Source organism: Nuphar pumila, chromosome 1 (genome assembly GCF_984573655.1).
Source record: "Nuphar pumila chromosome 1, dmNupPumi1.hap1.1, whole genome shotgun sequence".
NCBI lineage: Eukaryota > Viridiplantae > Streptophyta > Magnoliopsida > Nymphaeales > Nymphaeaceae > Nuphar > Nuphar pumila.
In genome coordinates this window covers 28,120,047-28,140,572 of record NC_143249.1, presented here as the reverse complement: position 1 = coordinate 28,140,572, position 20,526 = coordinate 28,120,047, and the positions used below count along the sequence as shown (strand labels likewise).

Here is a 20,526-nt window from a genome sequence, read left to right as displayed (position 1 = left end):
TTTACCAACTGGAGACTGTAAACACGCAGTCGAAGATGAGGTTTTTTCCTTGGCTTATCTAAAAAATGAATTAAGATTATCTTTGTCATCTCTATGACTGGCACCTTTCAATACATCCTTGAAAAGCTCCAAGGGAGAGGCCGAATTATTAATATCAAGAGCTTTACCAACTAGAAGCATGTCAATGTACAGTCGGTGATGAGGGGAAACTTCGCTTGGCTTAGCTAAAAATGAATTAAAAATATTATCTTTGTCGATCCCAATCTTGACTGGCCCCTTTCAACAAACATTGACATACGAAGTTCCAACAACCATTCTTAACTTCCTAAGTTCCATAGATATCTTGAGGGCAATCCCTTGTAATTCTGAGAGTTTAATGGTTGGTAAGGAAAATTTTCTTTATTCATATACTAAGTAATAGTATAATCTTTTCTAATATCTGGAAAAGAACAGTATGAGCATTTATGTGGCCCTAGTGACCTACGAGTTTGTAGTGCGGATTGCGTGTAACACGAGATTATCCTTGCTCCGTAATTAATTTGTAAGTAGTTGAGAGGGTGACATTAGAAGAAAATCAAGACCCCCGAAACATGGAGTTACTAATAATAACTATAATAATGCAAACCTAACCCCAGCTTTCTCTGTCGAAAAAAAACTATAATAATGCAAACATGAAAAGGTGAGAGAGAGAGACAACATTTTCCAGACTAGTTAACCATCTTTAGACGCTATGAGATCTTGTGAAAGTTGGATCATTCAAAAAGGCGACTTGGCTTCCATAAACAGCTTTGCAAGTCATACACGTAAATCATTTACTTTCATGGCATCATCCAGGGTAGAAAATTAAGCCTCAGGATGAGGGCTGAAAAGTATGGATATGCTTGTTCTGACCTAGTCAGATTGTAAAGATAATAAAGAACTGCTAAGTATATATATAAGCACTGTAAAAAAATATTAAGAAACATCTTTTTCTTTCTCTAATTTTTATCTAGTCGCAACTCATTCACAGTCGAGGGCAGCATCAGCGATGGCTTCTATGTCCTTCCTGCTCTTCACCGTGCACCTTTTCTTGGATTCAAAGTCCAGCTTATCCAAATCCTCTGCGATTCCGAGATACCCATAAAGAAAATCACCTGGCCTTCTTCCCAAACCAGGCTCCGCAAGCAGATCCCCATCATTTTTGGATTTGATCTGCAGCAACTCCTCTCTTCCACGCTTGTTTTCAGCATAATGCATGTGCAGCCTTTCGGCCTCACGCAACCCGGTAAATGTTGGGAAGAACTTAGCTACAAACACACCCTGATTAGCAGGCCGCCCCCGGTACACCTTTGCCTTCCCAGAAAATCCCAACCCTGCACCCACAGAATCCAGCAAAGCAGCAAAATATAATTAAGAACAGTATTAAAAATAACATCAACAACAATCCTCTGGCCCAGACAGTAAAAATACCTCAAAATCTTTGTCAATCAGATGATGACAGAAAGCCTAATTCTTCCATAAACAGATTTCCAAAAAAAAATTCTGTGTTTACAAACTTATGGTTAGAGAGAAAACAGAACCAGTAGTATGTTTCTCTCATTCAAGCATGGGCTTCTGTTTTTTGTCACAACAATGGCTTTTCAATAGTGTTTGGGTCATAGCATAGAACTTCATGACGCTTTTTATTTTTTAGTATTTCATGACAAAGATTATCTTCTCAGGAACTACTACTTCGTGTTTACTTTAAGGAAAAAAACAGCCAACACAAATAATGAAAAATTTTCAGCATGATTTATTGGCTACGCTACCAGAATGCAGTGATGATATGGAAATTTTTTTTATGCATTATTCTAGAAAATCCAATAGACTAAAAGCTGAGCAACTTGGGAACATATGCTAGAGTATTCTTGCAATTTGTCAGCTCAATCATTTAGTGATAAAAAAGAAGAGATTTGTTCAGTTAAAAAGAATCTTGGACGCTTTCATTATTTTCTATGCACCTCTTAGTGTTTCTTCTACATCATCACTGGTTATGGAATCTGTCATCTTGGTATTCCTGTTTCGAATGAAGCTGTCATGAACAATGACAACTGGCGGCCACAATAGAAGGTCTTCTTTCAGAGCTGCTGCTTCTGCTACTGGCAAAGACTGGTAGAACTTCCTACTGTCAGGAGCCACTAGGCTGTTCCAACCCAGGAGGACACAGAGAGCCTTGTGAAATCCCAGGTGATCTGCCCTTAAGCCAACTTTGAGAGAATTGTATGTGTGGGTTACCAAGTTGTGGGCATCTGTAAATTCCCTTGAAAGGCTGGAGTGAAGAACAAGAAAGTGATGCACATTAGATGTTGCAGCAAAGAAGGAAATCAAAGTGATCAAAGCAATAGAAGGTAAGGGCTTGCTAGAGAAAATTCGGAAATTTATGATAAAATTTCTCAAGTAATATATGATGCTACGAGTCCCATTCTAATCTTAGTTATAATTTATAAAGCTTTTATGTTAGAAAAATAATCAACATCCTACAACACTACAAGTTTTAAGAGCTAACCACCAAATTCTGACAACCAACTAGAGGGGGGAAGAAACTGCTTGACAGACCACCGAAGTAGTAGTAAGGCAGAAAAAAAAATTACAAGTCTCATATACCCAGCTCCAGTCAGTGTTTTTAAAGGTGTTTTGAGGGGCGTTAAAGGCGTATAACTTTACCACAACTCAACAATTTAGGACTTGAGAACTAAGCCTCTTTGCTGGGGAGTGAGGCTTAAGCCTTCCCAGCAAAGAAGTTCAACACCTTACATAAGGAGTTGCCCTCTATGAGAGGCCCACACCTCTTTTACCTTTTAGGGAGATACTTGTCTTAGGTAATAAGAGGCATTTACCTCTTTCATGAGTACTAAGTTATCATCCATCCTTTTTATCATTTACCTTTTCTTATTCTTTTGATTTTGATTCATTTGCTATCTTTTTGGGGCTATTTGCTAAAATTACACCTACTATGGCCCATTTGTCAAATACTTGTTTCTTAGAAGAAAATTTTAGTTCCTAACTTTCTATTGCCAGAAAATAAGCACAAAGAGGAAGTGAGAGCTCTTTCATACATATTTATTATTTAAGGTAATTATTTGTAATTGTGCTTTTGATAGAATATTTTGTGTAATTGATTTCAGTTATTTTTGTTCTCATATGCTTGTTTGATCCAATTCTAGTGTTGCATGTGCTTGTATATATTCATTTACCCAATGTTGTAGGTATCATACCATATCGTTACTAAGTATTCTAATTATACGATACAAGGGTGTATCATACAATACACTTCAGGCACACTTTAAAAGGGCTGAAACTTATTTTTTACTTTGGGCTTTAAAGACCTTTTGGGTCAATTTCTCATTTGTGTAGAGGTCATTAGAGGGAAACCCACGCACCCATAAGAAACTTGAGAGCATTTTGGGGCTTGATTCTTGCGCAAAAGAGGCCTTTGTCATTTTCTCGCGTAAGAGTGCATTTTCCAAGGTTGTAACTTGTAAGTAGTGTACCATAACCCGTATCAATCAGGACCAAAGTAAGATATGTATCGTATCATATAGTAGTGCATCGTAAAAGAACATAAATTTTACTAAAAATTATTTAAAAATCTAAAACATAAAAAAACCATAGAATACAAGAACACTATATTTATGTAATAAGATTAACTAAACATAAATATATCATTAAACATTTAACAGCCACACATTTAATCACCACAAATACATTCGGTTAAGACAAAACAATGATACATTCAAAAGCCAAAAAGTTTTCATAACTCATTACAAAAATTAAAGTTACATTTTTTGGTTACAAAATGCAATGTTAAGGAAAACGGCATACAAGCTGGAGTTCAAAAACATGTCTATATATAAAAGTCATCTTCAATATCAAACTCCAGCTCAATGATTTCCTTCGTTTATTGCATCGTTCAGTGGCTTGAGATGATGATGGGTCATCTTCATCTTCTAAACCAGAACCACCTATGGCAATTTCTCTCCTACAAATATAGCATGTATTCGTGCTTTTCTTTTATCATATTCTATAAGACTAGTAAAAAGCTGAACATGAATATCAATAGGAATGCGATGTGAACATATTTTTACGGTAAAGGTTTTATGCCCCACAACATGACATTTAAATCTATACAATTCTCCATGCATTACAAAACCACAAAAATTACACTTCACTATTCATTTAAAATACATTTTCAAGTCAATTGGTTTACAATATTTCAATGCAAGATTCCATAAATTTTCACACTCCATCGACCTCCTAGAGCATGGATCATTAAATCTAATCACTGCAAAGATGTATAATAATGCTCAATAACACACTTAGGAACAAATTTTGAGTTCTAAGGGCACAAAAAATGGGATTAAAGGTAAAAAACTAAAACTTAAAGTAGTATTTTCTAAAAGGATTAAAAAAGAAAAGAGTTAATCCTTCAACTTCAATCGTACACAAATGAAGCAAAGAATAAAGACTTTTTCACCTTATCTCACTATCATGAGTGAAAATTGGGTGAAAATGCACTCTTACGCGAGAAAACCACAAATGCCTCTTCCTTGTTCAAGAACAACTCAAAACTCTCTCAAGTCTCCTATAGGTGTGTGGGTTTCTCTCTAATGGCTTCTACACAAATGGAGAAATCGACCTTAGAAAGGTCTTTAAAACCTAAAGTAAAAAAAAACTCTGACCCTTTTAAAGTGCGCCTAAAGTGTATTATATGATACATGATATACCTTGTATTATATGATACAATACGATACTTACAGCATTGGCTTTTTTACCCAATTTTCACTCAAAGAAGTGAGATAAGGTAAAAAATCCTTGTTCTTTGCTTAATTTGTATATGATTGAAGATAAAGGAGGGTAAGCTCCTTTCTTTTTTTGTTTTTAGAACATATTACTTTTAGTTTTTTTTACCCTTAATCTCATTTTTTGTGCCCTTAAAACTCAGAGATGTGTTTGAAAGGAGCAGTGCAGTGCTAACTTTTGTGGTTTTGTAATGGATGGAAAATTGTATAGATTTACATGTCATTTTGTGGATCATAGAAACTCCATCGTGAAATTATGTATATATCGCATTCCTACTGATAAAAGAAAGACACAAGTACGTGCAACATTTGTGGAAGAGAAATTGACAAAAGTGGTCCCTGATTCAGAAGATGAAGATGACCCATTATCATCTCAAGCTACTGAATGATACAATAAACAAAGAAAATCATTGAGTAGAAGTTTGATAAAAAAAATATGACTTTTATATATAGACATATGTTCATGCACTTTAGCTTATATGCTTTGGCCCTTATCATGGCATTTTGTAAATAAAAAATACAACTTTAACTTTTGTAATGAGTTATGAAAACCTTTTGACTTTTGAATGTATCATTATTTTGTCTTAACCTATAATATCTCATAAATTTTGCATAATTTAAAATTTTAATAAAAGTATTTTTTTATAAATAAATGTATATGTGGTTAACGAGATATGGATCCTAATATTGGATCTTGGACCCTTTGGGTCAAGATCCAAGATCCATATGAAGTTGGATGGATCTTGGACCCTTTGGGCCAAGATCCAATATCCAATTTTAGTGGAATAGGTAAGTTGTAAAAACAAAAAAAAAATTAATACAACCAGATAATATATATATATATAAGAGTCCTATTATAGAAAGACTTCTATTTCCATGAGGAAATAGAAGCCTTTCTATTTATAGAACACATGGGACATCCCCCTTACAGGAGTCACATGTGTTTTATAAAAGCCATGTGGTAGCCTCTCTCTCTATGCTGATTTTTTAGAGAGGGCTAAAACACAGAAATAATAAAGAGAGAGAGAGAGGTGTGTGAAGGGGGTCGACTACAGGCAGCCTTCTCTATCGGCCATCTTCCTCTTATTCAACGACTTTTCCATCTTGCTTTTCTTCCGAAACAGCAAAGGTACGGGTCTTTCTCCTAAACCGATGTGAGGAGTTTGGCATGGGTTAGATCCAACATAAGTTTGAGAAAAAGAAAATTTGTGTTCATACACAGACTTTGGTTGTTTATGCCTAAGTCTTTGCTGGATTGTATATAGGTTTTTCTTGGGTCGTTAATATTCAGTTGAACCTGCGTTATCTCCTAGACTTAGTTCAGATTTAATATAACTATTTTATTTGAGTGGATGTCAATATCTGAATCTGCTTTATCTCTTAAACTTGGTTCAGGTTTAATATAGCTATTTTTTGGGGGTTTAATGTCAATATCTGAACCTGTGGTTCCTTTTCTAAAAATTTTATCAGACTTACAGTACAGCCTGCATTTTTCTTTTCTAAATCAAATCAGTCTTGTTGTTTTAACCCATGTTTGATTTAAAAAAAAAAGAAAGGTAAATAATATTCACACGAGTTTTGTTATGTATCAAGCCTGGGTAATTTTTGGGTTTCTACTTGAATCTGATATGTTGGGTCTCCACTTGAATTCAAGATTTACATGAATCCATTGTTCATGTGAATCAAATAGTTGTGAGAATCTGATATGTAACAAATGTGAAATATTTCTGTAAGCATAAACATGATTTTAAATTGCTGATTTGCTTGAGCATTGATTAAATGTGTTGTTGAGAGCTGGAACACACATATGTATTCCTGCATGTGTCGACATATACCACACGCAAACCTGTCATCTTTTTCTGTGTGTGTGTGGACAGGAACCACACATAAATCTGTATTTTTTTGTGCACGAGATTGTCAAAAGAAAACTAAGTTTAGAGCGTGTTGTTTTGAGAAATATGAAGATGCACAGGTTCAGATGTATGTGATTATTTAAAAACTGGTTTTGATTCCTTGACCTATAGTCTGAAAAGTTTTAACAACAATACTGAGCGATTTTGGGGCTGACAGATTCAAGATAGATTCTTGAATCAGCCATATATATATATATATATATATATATATATATATATATATATATATATATATATATATCAGCAAACACTGGTGATGATCGAGATGTATGTATATATATTTGTATCAGCAAGCACGGATGATGATCGAGATGTATGTATATATATCAGGCAACATATGTATATTACGTTGACCAGGTTATGTATATACTTATATGCATACATCAGTCAAAGCATATATATATATATATATATATATATATATATATATATATATATATATATATATATATATATATATATATACACACGAGTATAAACATTAGATCAGATTTTGAAGAAGGATTGAAGATACTGAAATTTATTTATGCTGTCCCAAATGTTCAACCTTTTTTGGAACCACAAAATTTACCGGTCTTGGATAATCAACTAAATCTGAACCGAATGATTGTTGCAATTTGGTTTGTCGTAGATAATTAATTAAATCTGATTTAAAAATTAAGATTGACATGTTATAAAAAAATATCTGATTTCTGACATCTAAAAGAAATTTGTTTGGAAATCAAATTGAAATCTGCATTTTTGTTGCCACTAACTTTGATTTCCATTAGAGTGTGTTAAAACTATGGATAATAAATGATGAATTTGAATGGTTATAAAAATTTTGTGTTTTCGGCTGGCACGGTAAAATTGATATGCTTGGTTCAATGTGTATTCATTTATTTGCTATGAATATGCATTGATGTTGCATCGTGCACACAAAACTTGAATATCTATGTGTGCTTTATGTTCACTGAAATTTTGCAATTTCATCTTATTAAATTGTATATTAGTTGTGTGTGTGGACCACTGATGGGCCTTTAAAGGCCAGGCGCACATGTTGCTCATGAAATAGTAAATTATAAATGCATTGCAAAATGATTTTTTTATATTGTTTTGAATTAATTACACTATTGAATTGATAAGGGCTCGAATATGTTATTGCATAATTATTTGCATAACTATAAATTATTTAAGAATAGTAAAAGAGACCAAACAGAATAATATTTTTTCTTTCTTGGTGTCCCTCTAAAAGGGTGAAAACCTTTGATGATGGTCATGAGGGACCGTGAGGATTCTAAACAACGTGTGCATTTGTTATCCCCAATAACTCAATGTGTGGTTCGTGTTCCCGACAATGGTTGTAGAAAACTTTCACCACTTTGCCTGGAGGTGTTGTTGTTGAGTCAGTTGTAGTTATTGATATACTAAGAAAATAGCATCAATAGATGTTGATTATCTTGTCGTCCCGGCATTAGGTGATGATTCATAATGTTCCGATTGATGGTGATGATTCCTGACGTTAGTCGAAAAACATGTGTAAAACCCAATAAATAAAATACAAATTGTATGTTAAGCTACCACAGAAAACTACCTTGAGCCTCAAGAATTTTGCCTGTTTTTTAGTATATGTGGATTTTAAAAAAGTGAAAATTAAATTGTGTGCATTAAATAGGCACATGCATGCAAAAGCAATTCTGATAATTGAACTTAAAAAGTTATTCATGCATGTTGCATTGATTCATGCATCCGTAATGTAGCATTAAATTGTTGATTTTTAAGTTGTTTTGAATGTGTGTTGTTTGTAGAGCCCTCTTAAACTTGTGTTTGATTTAATCAATGCTAATTTTTTTTACTGTTAAATTCGAGAGGGTCTCGTACAAGAACTTTGATTCTTACCCTGTTTTTAAAAATCTTTTTCAGGTACCGAGGCATAGTGATATTGTGAACACGAAGATTATGAACTGGTGGCCAGGGTTCCGACGTATTCGAGAGTCTTTGTTTTTGGGGAACTACGTGAACCCTCAGTGGGGATTATATTTAAATAAATTCAATTTCAATTCATGATTTGATTTATATTATGTCTGAAATAATTGTCGGGTTGCATAAATTAAATCTTTAATATGCCCCGGGTCCCTAGGTTATATTTTGCAATGTCTAATTTTTTTTTTTCATTTTTCGAGGGTCGGGATTGTATTTGTAGTGATTAAATATGTGACTGCACAACCAAATGTGTGGTTGTTAAATGTTTAATGACATATTTATGTTTAGTTAATCTTATTACATAAATATAGTGTGTTCTTATATTCTATGATTTTTCTTCCTGATTTTTTTAGCTTTTTAAAGAATTTTTAAAATTTATGATTTTTTACGATATAATATAATACTATACATATCTTACTTTGGGCCCGACCGATACGGGTTACGATACACTACTTACAACCATACATTTATCCATTTTTGGTTTTGTTTATATTTTTTCAAAATTCTTTTTCAGATTAATTAGAAGATATTATACTCAGTTTAATGTTAGAGTTTGTATAAGTATTTACACAATGCTAGAAAAATAAACGAATGATTCACTTCAATGAAAATTTGTAATTTGATGGTCTTCAACTAATTTAAGGGCATTGATGATAATTCTTTTTTTTTCAGAAATTAACCAATGCCATGAATGATATAATGAGCATCCATGACTTTTAATAGTGTAAAGTAATACACACAAGCATACAAAGTTGCAAGCCTTAGTTTTAAATGATGCAGTATAGATTTGTTTTTTTACATCAAGTTGTAAGCCTTGGTTTTCAATGACCAGTATAAATTTGTTTTATTATTTTTTGCAATGTTTTTTATTTAATTACACTTTATAATTAATATAACTATTTTATCTCAGTAACTGCAGATTTTTTTATATTGTTTCAGTTTAAACCTTAAAAAAATGAGGCTTATGCCTCATTTATATTTTTAAAAAATGCATCATTATGCCTCACACCTTTAATAGTGCTAAAGAAACCAGTGACTGATTGCAGTTCATGTAGTTGATTTCTTCTACAGACAGAACCCTTCCTGCCTAACCAACAATGCCTGGTCCTCCAAATACTCCTAAAATTTATAAGATGCTTTTTCCATCATTTGGACCCAGGCCTTTATAAAAAACTTATGCATGACCTCCTTCTACAACCGGTATATAGCAAAGAGCTGTGAGAAGGTTTCTTGGCACCTTGAGCCTATATTAACCAGCAGAATTCACCAGAGTTATTGGAAGCGCCTAGGTAAAAGGGGAAGCGCGCTTCGGAAGCACGAAACGCCGCGCTTCCGAAGCGTGAGGGGAAGCGTCCCGCTTTTGGGGGAAGCGCGCTTCCCCATTTTTTCCATTTTTTTCGCTTCCGGTTCGCTTCCTAGGTCGCTTCTGAGACGGTTCGGAATTTTCTTCTAAGTAGTCCCACGCTTCCCCGCTTCCTAAATTTTTTAAAGTGTCTCGCTTCCCGCTTCCCGTATCGCTTCCCGCTCCCGCTTCCTCGACTGGTAACTCTGGAATTCACCTTTACATATCTCCACGCAAGGCAGCTTATAACTTCTAAAAATTGCAAGGGTTAATTGATTGCTGTGTCAGTGAAAAAATAATTAAACCAGATAACAAAAGTAAGAAAACTAAAGCTCTCTGAGTAAGATGGAATGATAGGAAACTCCACATTAGATGGACCCATGAAGAAAAGACCTATTCAGTAATAGGAGTGAACAGTAACAGTCCCAACAAGAAAACATCGTTTGTTATAAGTTATAAGGAAAAGAGATTCTATAGCAATAAAGATTCACTGTGTAAGGTTAAAAATTAAATTTTGTGGCACAGTGACCAATAGACCTTATCAAACTAAAACAAAGAGATGGCCAAATCAGACACTAGCTCAACTACAACTTCCATGCCTTGAGATTTCCTTTAAAGAGTTTAAACAATGGATTACTCAAGGAGGAGATTCTTAGCTTGTTATGGCTGTACAAGTATTATATTACACCAGGAAAAGAAGATATAACAGGATAGAAAGATTATTTGACAAGTGTGTTTATGGAAAGAAACAGAATAGCCGGCTAGACCCTGTCAAACAGATGCTTTAAAACAGGCAGAAATCAATAATGACAACTGGGAGATCCCGTTTCACCTGTGGAAAACATAAAATTCATTTTTGAGCCACGAATTTTTGTGGATAACCAAGGGTGGATTTGTCAAAAATGATGCTCCTTAGTGACAGAGCACTCATGTCAGTAATATGGCTTTTAGGTGCAGGTGCAAGGTGCTTTTAGGTGCTTCTATATACACGCTATACAACAAACAGTAATATATTATTTAATTTTCACATTTTATGCTTCATGTTCTAATGAAATTCTCCATTTGCAGTACCAAATAGAGAATCGATCATACCCATATATTTTTTCATGTGAAAAATGCCATGTTGCATCAGACATATCTGTGCCACATCCATAACTATACCTGGGCAGCATGATAAGTTGAACTTTTCTTGTTGAGTGAATTATTATTTACTATCAAAAGTCTCATTTAGTACTAGCCCATTTATGAGAAGGCCAAGCTTCTCACGAGGAACCTTAAAAATGCATTCACAATCAACAATTTAAAAAAATGAGTATGTTTGTGTATGTGTGTGCCTGCATGTGTGTACTCCAAAAAGTTCAAGTTTGGTCACTGTTAGACTTTTCAAGAATCATAACTTCAAGTGTTTCTTTCATATGAACTGGTAAATGTGTTAACCACAGTTTTCTCAGTATGAAACGTACTAGATTCATGCTCAGATGTGTTATTAAAGAGGAAAAAATCAATCGCTGATAATCACAATAAAACTCAATGATAAAATATAAAAAAAAATCATTAAATCAATATTCAAAGCATGCTTTTTAGTAAATAAGCAATGATAAACATATTTATTATTCAGATCAAGGAAAAAGCACTTGAAACTATGCTTTCAGATGGCTGTTCAGTCAGATTCAATCTGATTGTCCACAAATAACATTTACAGATGGCTTATTTTTATGGTCGTTTTAATTGTAAAATTGAGTATGTATCACCGAATTGAATTTTGACTGAACAACCAAAAATAATCATAGATGGTCCATGTATAGTTGGTTTCATCTCTCTCTCTCTCTCTCTCTCTCTCTCTCTCTCTCTCTCTCTCATATGACGAACAGCATTAAAGAATTAAACAAAAACAGTGTTTTGAATAAGGCCAGAGTAAAACTTGTTAAAAATTCAAATTGTGGAATAACTGCATGGGCAGAGTTTATATTCAAATCATATGCAAGGAAACAGCATTAGAACTAAGAAATCCTCTACTGAAATACTAAGAGAAAAACATGCTTTAGTAGTGGGCACTACTAGTGGCAGCATAAAGAGTAAAACCTGGCATCATAACCTTCAAAAAACTAAACTGCAAAAGAAGAAACAAATTATTGTAAATCTGCAAAGATATAAAAATCTCTACTATAATTTATGTGCCATTATGATGACAGATAAAGGATTGTGGCTCCTAATAGATCTTGTAGCATAATGACGTTCTGTTGTTGGTACAGCCAACCAAAGCATTCTAGCCGCAGGTTGAATAATAGTTTCCATCAGGAAAGCACTAACAAAATCAGCACCACTGACATTATTCAGATGTGTTAGATCCTTCTTGAGACACCTCTATGCTGACAGCAAGTGATCAGATAATTTATGATTTCCAAGTGCTGAATATGATTTCTCAACTTTTTAAATTTCTTGGGATAGACCTCATGACCCCTGAAGCCAGCCTAACACTCGTGCAAGTTATACATCCTCCAGAAATAACTGCTTTTATATCCATTTTAACTTGGCAAGCAGCACCAGGGAGATTCTCGTCTCTCTCACTCTACTTCCTCAGATTATAAACAATGCTTCCTCAAAAAATGTCACCATCTCAAAATATAGAAGTTGAACGTCACTAGATATGTTACCAAAAAGAAGAATAACCATCACCTGTCACGTTCAGATGTACAAGTCCACATGATTACCTTTAAAACAACATGGTGAAAAGTTGCCAAGATCATTCGCTAATTCAAGGATTCATACCGGAATGATGTCCTAACTCTCAACTGCAAAAGCTTTGCAAGGACCATGCTTGAAGGATAAACTCTACTTTTATTCGCAACATTCATTTCATAGTGTCTCAAATACTCCTTTTGGTTTCACAACTTTGTGTGCCACAGCACCATCTGTCATGTAAGTGACGATCCATAGTCTACTTTGAGCATTTCTGTCCTTGGACCCCAAAATGTTCCCATTGAAGAATTATCTACCATGAAAATCCTATACAAGAGAGAGTTAAGAACTTAAGATACATAAATCACAAGGTTTAATCCTTGCAAATTGTTCAAGATAAGTGACTTCCAAGCCCATAGAAGAATGTGGCAAACATTCTTCACTGATTATAAGCTTATGGCTATATACAACCTGCAACAGGCTAAATTCCAAAATAAAATCTAAAGCACCACCTCCAACAAAAAAATGAGGATCAGTTAGTTGATATTCCTTAAAACAGAAACAAAATGATAAATCCGTGCTAAGAAATCCCTGCAGAGCTCATAGATTAAAATCCTAACGCTTCAGGGTGACTCAGATGATATAACTAACTGTTTCACCAGTATATATCAGGAATGATTTTCTCTGCTTTCAGAAACATATCATGAATTAGAAGACAGACCTGCCACATGCGAGGCAAAGCAAGTTACCAGCCTTTCCTTGTCCTCTGTATCTTCTTTGTTGTCCTGAGTTCTCATTCAGTTGCTTTGAAAACCGTAAGAACGACTTATGAACCAGTTGCTTAAACTCCTCCGAATCTTCTGGCGGATCTGGCTTGATATGGGGTGATGATTCATCCTGCTGCTTCTCACATTCCATATCCACTGCTGCAATTCTATCTTCTTTGTTTGATCTATGAAATTTGATAGCACGATGATATCCTCGGTTTTCATCTACATGAAAAGAAAGACTGAACTCAGAAGCACTTGCCCTCGACCTCTTTCTCAAAAGTATACTTCTACCATTGGGAAGATGTGTCTCTAGAAAACTCCCTTTTACTTGTTCAGATGCATCCTCCACTGATAACCAAGAATCAGCACCCATGCGTTGGGAAATCCCAACTAATGACCTTCCATCATGATCTTCATCTACCCACTGCTCATCAGCACCATTCAATTGCTGAATCCTTCTAGAAAAATGTCTATCTTTAGGCAAAGGTATTCTCATCTTCAGCCTATTTGATGTCACACCATACATAGGTTTCAACCTTCTATCAGGTGGAATGTTACCTGATTCCCCTGTATATGATAAATGCCGAAGGCTTGTATCAAGCATGGATCTGTCCATAACTTGTTCATGAGTGGAACTCTTTGAAACCTCTCTATAACCCAGAGGATCCTCTTCTCTTCGATACTCATAACCATCTGCTAAATTCTTGAATGTGCGATCTTGGCTTGCTTCCACCCCAAAATCAGCATGCAACTTTCTTGAACTCAGAAACTCCCCATGTCTCTCATCTGTCAAGGAATGTCGATGCACACCATGGAAAACTTCAACTGATTTTCCTTGCAACTGGCGATCCCATGAAGCATTTTCAAGAAAGGTTCTTCGTGATGTATCAACATTAATCTTGTCTCCAATGGATTCTATGAAGCTTTCTGTACGCATTGTATCCCTTAGGGGATAGTCACCTCTGCCCCCTATTTGCATTTTCTTGTACAAATTATCGCCAGCAAAGCCCGGGGGATCCCTCTCTTTTCTGCCAAGCTCAGGGTAAGTGTAACTTCTAGGCTCATCCCTCAATGGACTGACAACTCTCTGATAGGGATGCATATCCCTTAAGCGCATATCAGGATCACAGATTGGATCAAACAGCTTGCTGGGACCAGGGCGATCAGAAACTGACAGATCAGATGACTTACCACCCCTAACAAATCCATTGGGTGGAAGGTGAAGAGAAGACCGATATGAAGAAGAAAAGAATGAATCTCTGGAAAGCCCAGAAGAGGAACTTCCAAGAGCTTTCGATGTTGGTGACAGCGGAAAATAAGGCCCATCTCTGGAGTAGAACTTTGGTTTCTCTTGCCCTTCAGCTTCAAAAGGTTCCCGTAGTGGAATTTTGTTCAAATGAAAACGTGTGCCACCAAATTCATCATATTGAATATCAGAACCAATTGCATCACCAGCTGACGGGAAGTCTCTTTGTTTTCGCGGGTTAATTTCTCCAAGTGGGTATCTCTCAGATGGCAATCCGTAGAACGAATGAACACTCCCATCACCCAAAAACATCGACTTCTGAAGTAGGCCGCCATGACCATCCAAAGCAGAGCCACCACTTCCAGCTCCACTCTGAAAATCCTTATCCTTATTACCAACAGCTGGTTCAGATCTCCGACCAACAAGTTTCATCCCATGGGTCGCATCCAAATCCATATCATGTCGCTCCGTCAAAAGATAACTCCGCCTATATTCAAGAGGTGGAGAATCCCTACGAGAGAACCCTTCATCAAACTGCGACGGCCCGCTCTCCATTTCCCTACTTCCCTCCGGCAGAACCCTCGTGGACTCGAAGGGAGATCGCCCACGAACATGGTCACTCTTCTCACCTCCATGCCGTCCAAACTCCCTCCGCTCAACAGAAGCTCTCCCCCTACTGCTTCCTTGAATCCGTCGCCCGCGAACTCTGTCCTCGGGGCTACGACTCCGACGAGGTGGACCCTTGGCTCGATCGTCACCGCGGTGAGACCGATCAACGTGCCTTCTTGCAAAGGAATCCGAGTGCCACTCGGATTGGTGGCCGCGCACCAGAGGAAACCTATTCCTCATGGCATCTTTCCGTCTGCTGCGCATTTCTCACCAGACAACCACAGAAATCGACGAATTTATCGAATCCCCAGCTCACCCACCTACGCTTAAATCAGATTATGGTAGAAGTCGGCTTTTTGCCGCAGAAAATACTCCGGCACACCGACCTCCGAATCGATCCCCAGAAACGCTCATCGACCGTTCAAACGCATACAACAAGCTGTGGATAAAAGACCAACGGCTCTAAACACAAGAGAGAGAGAGAGAGAGAGAGAGAGATTGCAGACAAGGAACGAGAAACCGAACCCTAAATTGTACGGAAACACGGATAAATGCTCCAAGAAAAGGAACAGAGGAGGGGAAAAGAAAGAAAGGAGAAGATTGGACCAACCTCTTCGATCGAAGCCCGAGGACTCCACCACATTCGACGATCGCACTGCTCCATCATCGTCGTCTTCCCCATCGACGTTCCACTCAAACCCTAAGAGAGAGAGCGCCGAAAGGCGTTGCCCTTTAATCTCATATTTGTTAAGGGAAATTTAAAAAAAAACGCACAACTTAAAACATATTTAAGAAACAACAAAGCTTTCATTATGGACATTTTAACCGCCTCAATTTCTGCAAAAATATCGTTACTTACAAACATTTAAAAATATATAAATGTACAGTAAAAAAAATTACGACAGTGATATTTGCAGATATGGGCATGCTTATCTGGTAAGGGCAACGAGTGAATGTCACCAAGTTGACGGGTCGTTACAAGTTCGAACCCCACTCGTGGGGTCCCTACTTCCAGGTCTAAGCTGGGTGTGCTCCCTGTTGAACAGGAGAGGCCTCAAGAATTTTACCAGTTGGAGTCCAGCCAATGTGCAGTCGGTGATTGATTTTTTTTCTAGAACAATGTTATCAGTATCGGTGCAAATACGCATCCTATCGGCAGAAAATGGATATGATTCAAGAATGAATCGGTTATTTTTTAATAAATATTAAAACTTTATTTTTTAATATTATTTTAATAGTTTTAACACATGTCACGTTATAATTGACATGATTGTTTTTTTGAACGATTCAGTTGAGTATCGGTATCGGAGCTGAATCGGTGGCCAAACAATTCAGGCCTGATACCTATACTGACAACATTGCTTTAGACCATTAAAAAAAGAAAGTGATATTTCGAATTATCTTTTTTTTTTTAAATTATATCAGGTTTTGAAAATATCATGATAAAATCATGTTGTTTTGGTTTGGGTTTGGGTTTGGGTTGTAGACCTGCGTTGGTTATCAGTTTATGTAGTAATCAGGTCAGATATAAATGGGTCAGGATTTAATTAAATTTGTATTTTAATGGTTAGAACCAAACCTGAACCAATATTAAAAACTCTTCAGGTTTGGTTATGGGTATGAACTGGGTTGGGTTCGCATGGTTTCAGGTATAAAATGGATCAGATCTTTGCAGTTTCGGGTATGAATTTAGTAACATATTCAGTCAATCAACGTATTAAAAATGTTGAAAGAAGTCAAAAGCATTAATGAAATTTTAAAAGCACAACATATTGAAAATATTGTCATTTTATAATATATTATATATAATGTTGTCAATATCTCTCGGAAAACTTTTGTTTTATTTCTTACATTTTTTGCTTGTTATTCCGTTTCTGAAATTTATTTAATACATATATGTTTATTTTCAGCAAGATTTTTTATTAAAAAGAGAAATATAATTCATATAAAGATATGGAAAACCTCCCAAAAAAAAATTTTGCACCTAGAACAGACTGTTTTTTCCCCTTAACTTGTTTATCTATTCAATTGATAATCATGTTAGGAGAAGCAAAATGGTTGCTTTAACTTGTATGAAAAGTTGGAAGATTGAAAAACTAGATTTCACCATCATCTTTGAAACTTCGAAAGCTCCTTACATAAAACCAGTTAAATTTTTTGAACGCCTTCCAGCTAGGGTGAACCAAACAGAAGGTGTTCAAGCTTGGCTCGTTTTTTGTGGTGAGCCAAGCCAAGCTCAAGCTCATGGCGTGTCCGAGTTAAATCAGCCAAAGTCAAACTGACTCATTTATAAATAAATTATACTATCAAAGAACAACCGAATTTACACTCTAGACTTATTGATTGAAACTCAAACTGACATTCACAAAATAACTGCATTATTTCAAAGTTGTAAGCAACATGATTTGAATGAGCTTATTGCTTGCAAGCCAAACACTTCAACCATCCACACTTTATGACATTATATATATATATATATGGTGGTGGTTCTGTACCATGATACTTTACGAATTACGGTGCACTACACCAATTCTTATATGAGTTCTTTATAAGTCGAGCCACTAACAGCTCATCTTGTTTTCCAGCCCTACATCCAGCAAAACAACGGCTCTCTTGAGCAGTAAATGGACTGTCACCAAGTTCATTATGTCAGTCACATCTGTGGTCCGTTTGGGAAGTAGGGTAATCAGTGAGAAACTGAAGGGAATCAAAAAAATTACGAGGAATCATAGTTTATCAATTTGTTTCATTAGGTAGTTTTGATAAAAGGAATTGGTGGAATTATGAAAATAAAAATGGAATCCACATTAAACAATTTCTTTCAAATCCTTGTTTTGAATAATTTCTTTTCAAAGAGAGGATAATTGCTAAATTAATCTTCTTGAATGGAAGCTCAGACACTTTATCCACATTCTTATTCATGCATGAATAGTGGAAATCTATTGTTCATATTTTGTATTGAATCTGTCCAAAAATGCTGCTCAACAAAACAAAAAACATAGAAAATACTGGCGTCTTTGTTATTTAATCAACTAGAAAAATGAACTAGTACAACCAAATGCTTTGATCTGACATTTTCTACCATAAAAATTTGCATTTCCCACAGAAGAAAAATCCAATTTTTCCCCTCTTCTAAAATTCACTAAATAATGTTTGATGCGGTTGAGTCATGCTAGGGACATATTAAACATGAGTATGATGATTCACTCGGATGACAAAAGTAAACCATGATCTTTAAGTCATAAAAATTTTACAAAATTTAGTAAAGTTTCAAATTGTTGCTCTCGTAATGCTACCAACGGGGGGGGGGGGGCTTGTTTGGTAGGAGCTGTAAGTGCACGTCACCATGTGTTGGGACATTGCAAGTTCAAAACGGAATGGTATGTCGTGTAACTGGTAGGGGTCTGCCTAACCCCAGCTTGCCTTTCAAAAAATTTAAAAAACATGTAATGCTAATATCCGTTTATGGATTTTTTTTTTTTTCAGAAGAAGAGAAAGTGTGCATCTGGCGGAGTAACTTGAGCCATGTCACTGGACCCACCTGGTGAACTTTGCCAAGCTTGTCTCGTCCATGTTCCAACTATCACAACTGCAAAATAGACAATTAGTGATGGTCATTTCCATCGCTAAAGGCCATATGGCTGTTTTAATGTCTGATAGATCTGGTTGCTAAGGCCATGTTTGAATCATGAGGCGCACTCGAGCGGGGACTGACTGATCCCTGCCCAGGTGCCATCCCGTGTTTGATACACCGGAACCCGTAGTATCCGGCCGGGACCCGTTGGTTCCCACCCTTTGTAATTATCATGGGCGGGAGGGAACCAGTGAGTTTCACCCCTGGGGTCCTGGACAAACGCTACATGGTGTGTTCAGGTTGCGTTTGTCCAGCAAGTCAAACACCCGCTAAATGATCTAGTGACAGCCACGTGTGGCGCAAGAGAAGACCTATAGTGACGGTTGTGGCAGTTGCAAGAGAAGACCTATAGTGACTCATTACCGTAGCTAATGGTCACTTTCTACAGTGATTTGAGTATCGGTGACAGTAATAGCTGTCGTTAATACTCACTTCAAAAAAATAAAATACATCAAAATATGCATTAATAATTCTTTTAATAAAATATACATTAATGTACATTAAATAATAATATAAATAAATATTTTGATAAATAAATTAAAAAAGAGTAAATACGGTATGGTCATTCATAGAGTGATGTAATTATTAAAATCCAGTGTCTGTATCAGAGTGAGTGTCAATATGCTAATATAAAAAAAGTTAAAAGTGAGCTGGAGACATAAAAATGCTGAAGACATCTTTATAGCATTAGTGGAGAGGGTGGTGTATGTTCTCCCCCGATGATTCACTGAATCCCACGTCTGTGTTCGGGGGATCAAATGAGCGCCACGTATTCATGCACATGGGGCTCGTATTCCCGTGTATGTTGACATAACTTTGCATCGGACTCTGGTGCTGTTGCAAAGACTTAATCACCCTTACTTGTTTTTCCTGCCCTGAAATGACAGTTCGAGGAAATGACAAAAATATCCTCCATTCAAAAGTTGTGAAACGACGGGTCGATAAAAAGACAAAAAAGTCCTCCATCCAGAAAGTTTGATGTTAACCATTTAAAGTGGAGACGTTCCCTATTCATTAAACTCCTGCGCCATCTGCTGTAACAGTTGCTCCCATTATCAACCAAAACTTTGCCTTCGTCTCCAGTCTAGCTTTCCGCCTTGTTTTTTATCCTGTTGTACAACACACTGTCGCCTTCTCGTGCCTGCCTTGCGTTACAAAACATTCCAGTGTCTTCTCTTCATTTTTGCTGTCGTGAGGCATCATGGTAGAAAGCAATGATTCACAAACATTCCAACCAATGCCATTAAGGCAGCGTGAGCAGCTTTTCATCTCATCATGCGATCGATGAAGAAGGCATGTCGTCTTGTGTGCCATTAAGGCATTGTTTGGTTATTGCAGGTAGATCTTGTTCTTACGAAGGTTGAAAACTTATCGATATTTGTAAGACGCTGGGACCTATTGACAAGAATGTTTGTTTGCAGATGCTAGGAAGGGCCTCTACCCCATCAGGTATCCTACACTCATTCATCGTATGCATTGTATCTCAAACCGCTGTATTAGTAACAGACTCCCGTTTTTGTGAGATACATTTTTGTTAGTTAATATCGATTTGTT

General features: G+C 36.2%; 1 protein-coding gene across 1 annotated transcript; it reads right to left on the bottom strand.

Moving 5' to 3' along the window:
- Nucleotides 1-747: 747 nt before the first annotated feature.
- LOC149848502 (uncharacterized) lies at nt 748-16,078 on the bottom strand. The gene is made up of 4 exons (XM_089995761.1): nt 15,949-16,078; nt 13,435-15,777; nt 1,980-2,287; nt 748-1,352 (listed from the first exon to the last, which is right to left on the bottom strand). The coding sequence occupies exons 2-4, from the start codon at nt 15,600-15,602 to the stop codon at nt 1,000-1,002; spliced, it is 2,829 nt and encodes a 942-aa protein (XP_089851887.1). The 5' UTR covers nt 15,603-15,777; nt 15,949-16,078; the 3' UTR covers nt 748-999.
- Between the last annotated feature and the right edge of the window lie 4,448 nt (nt 16,079-20,526).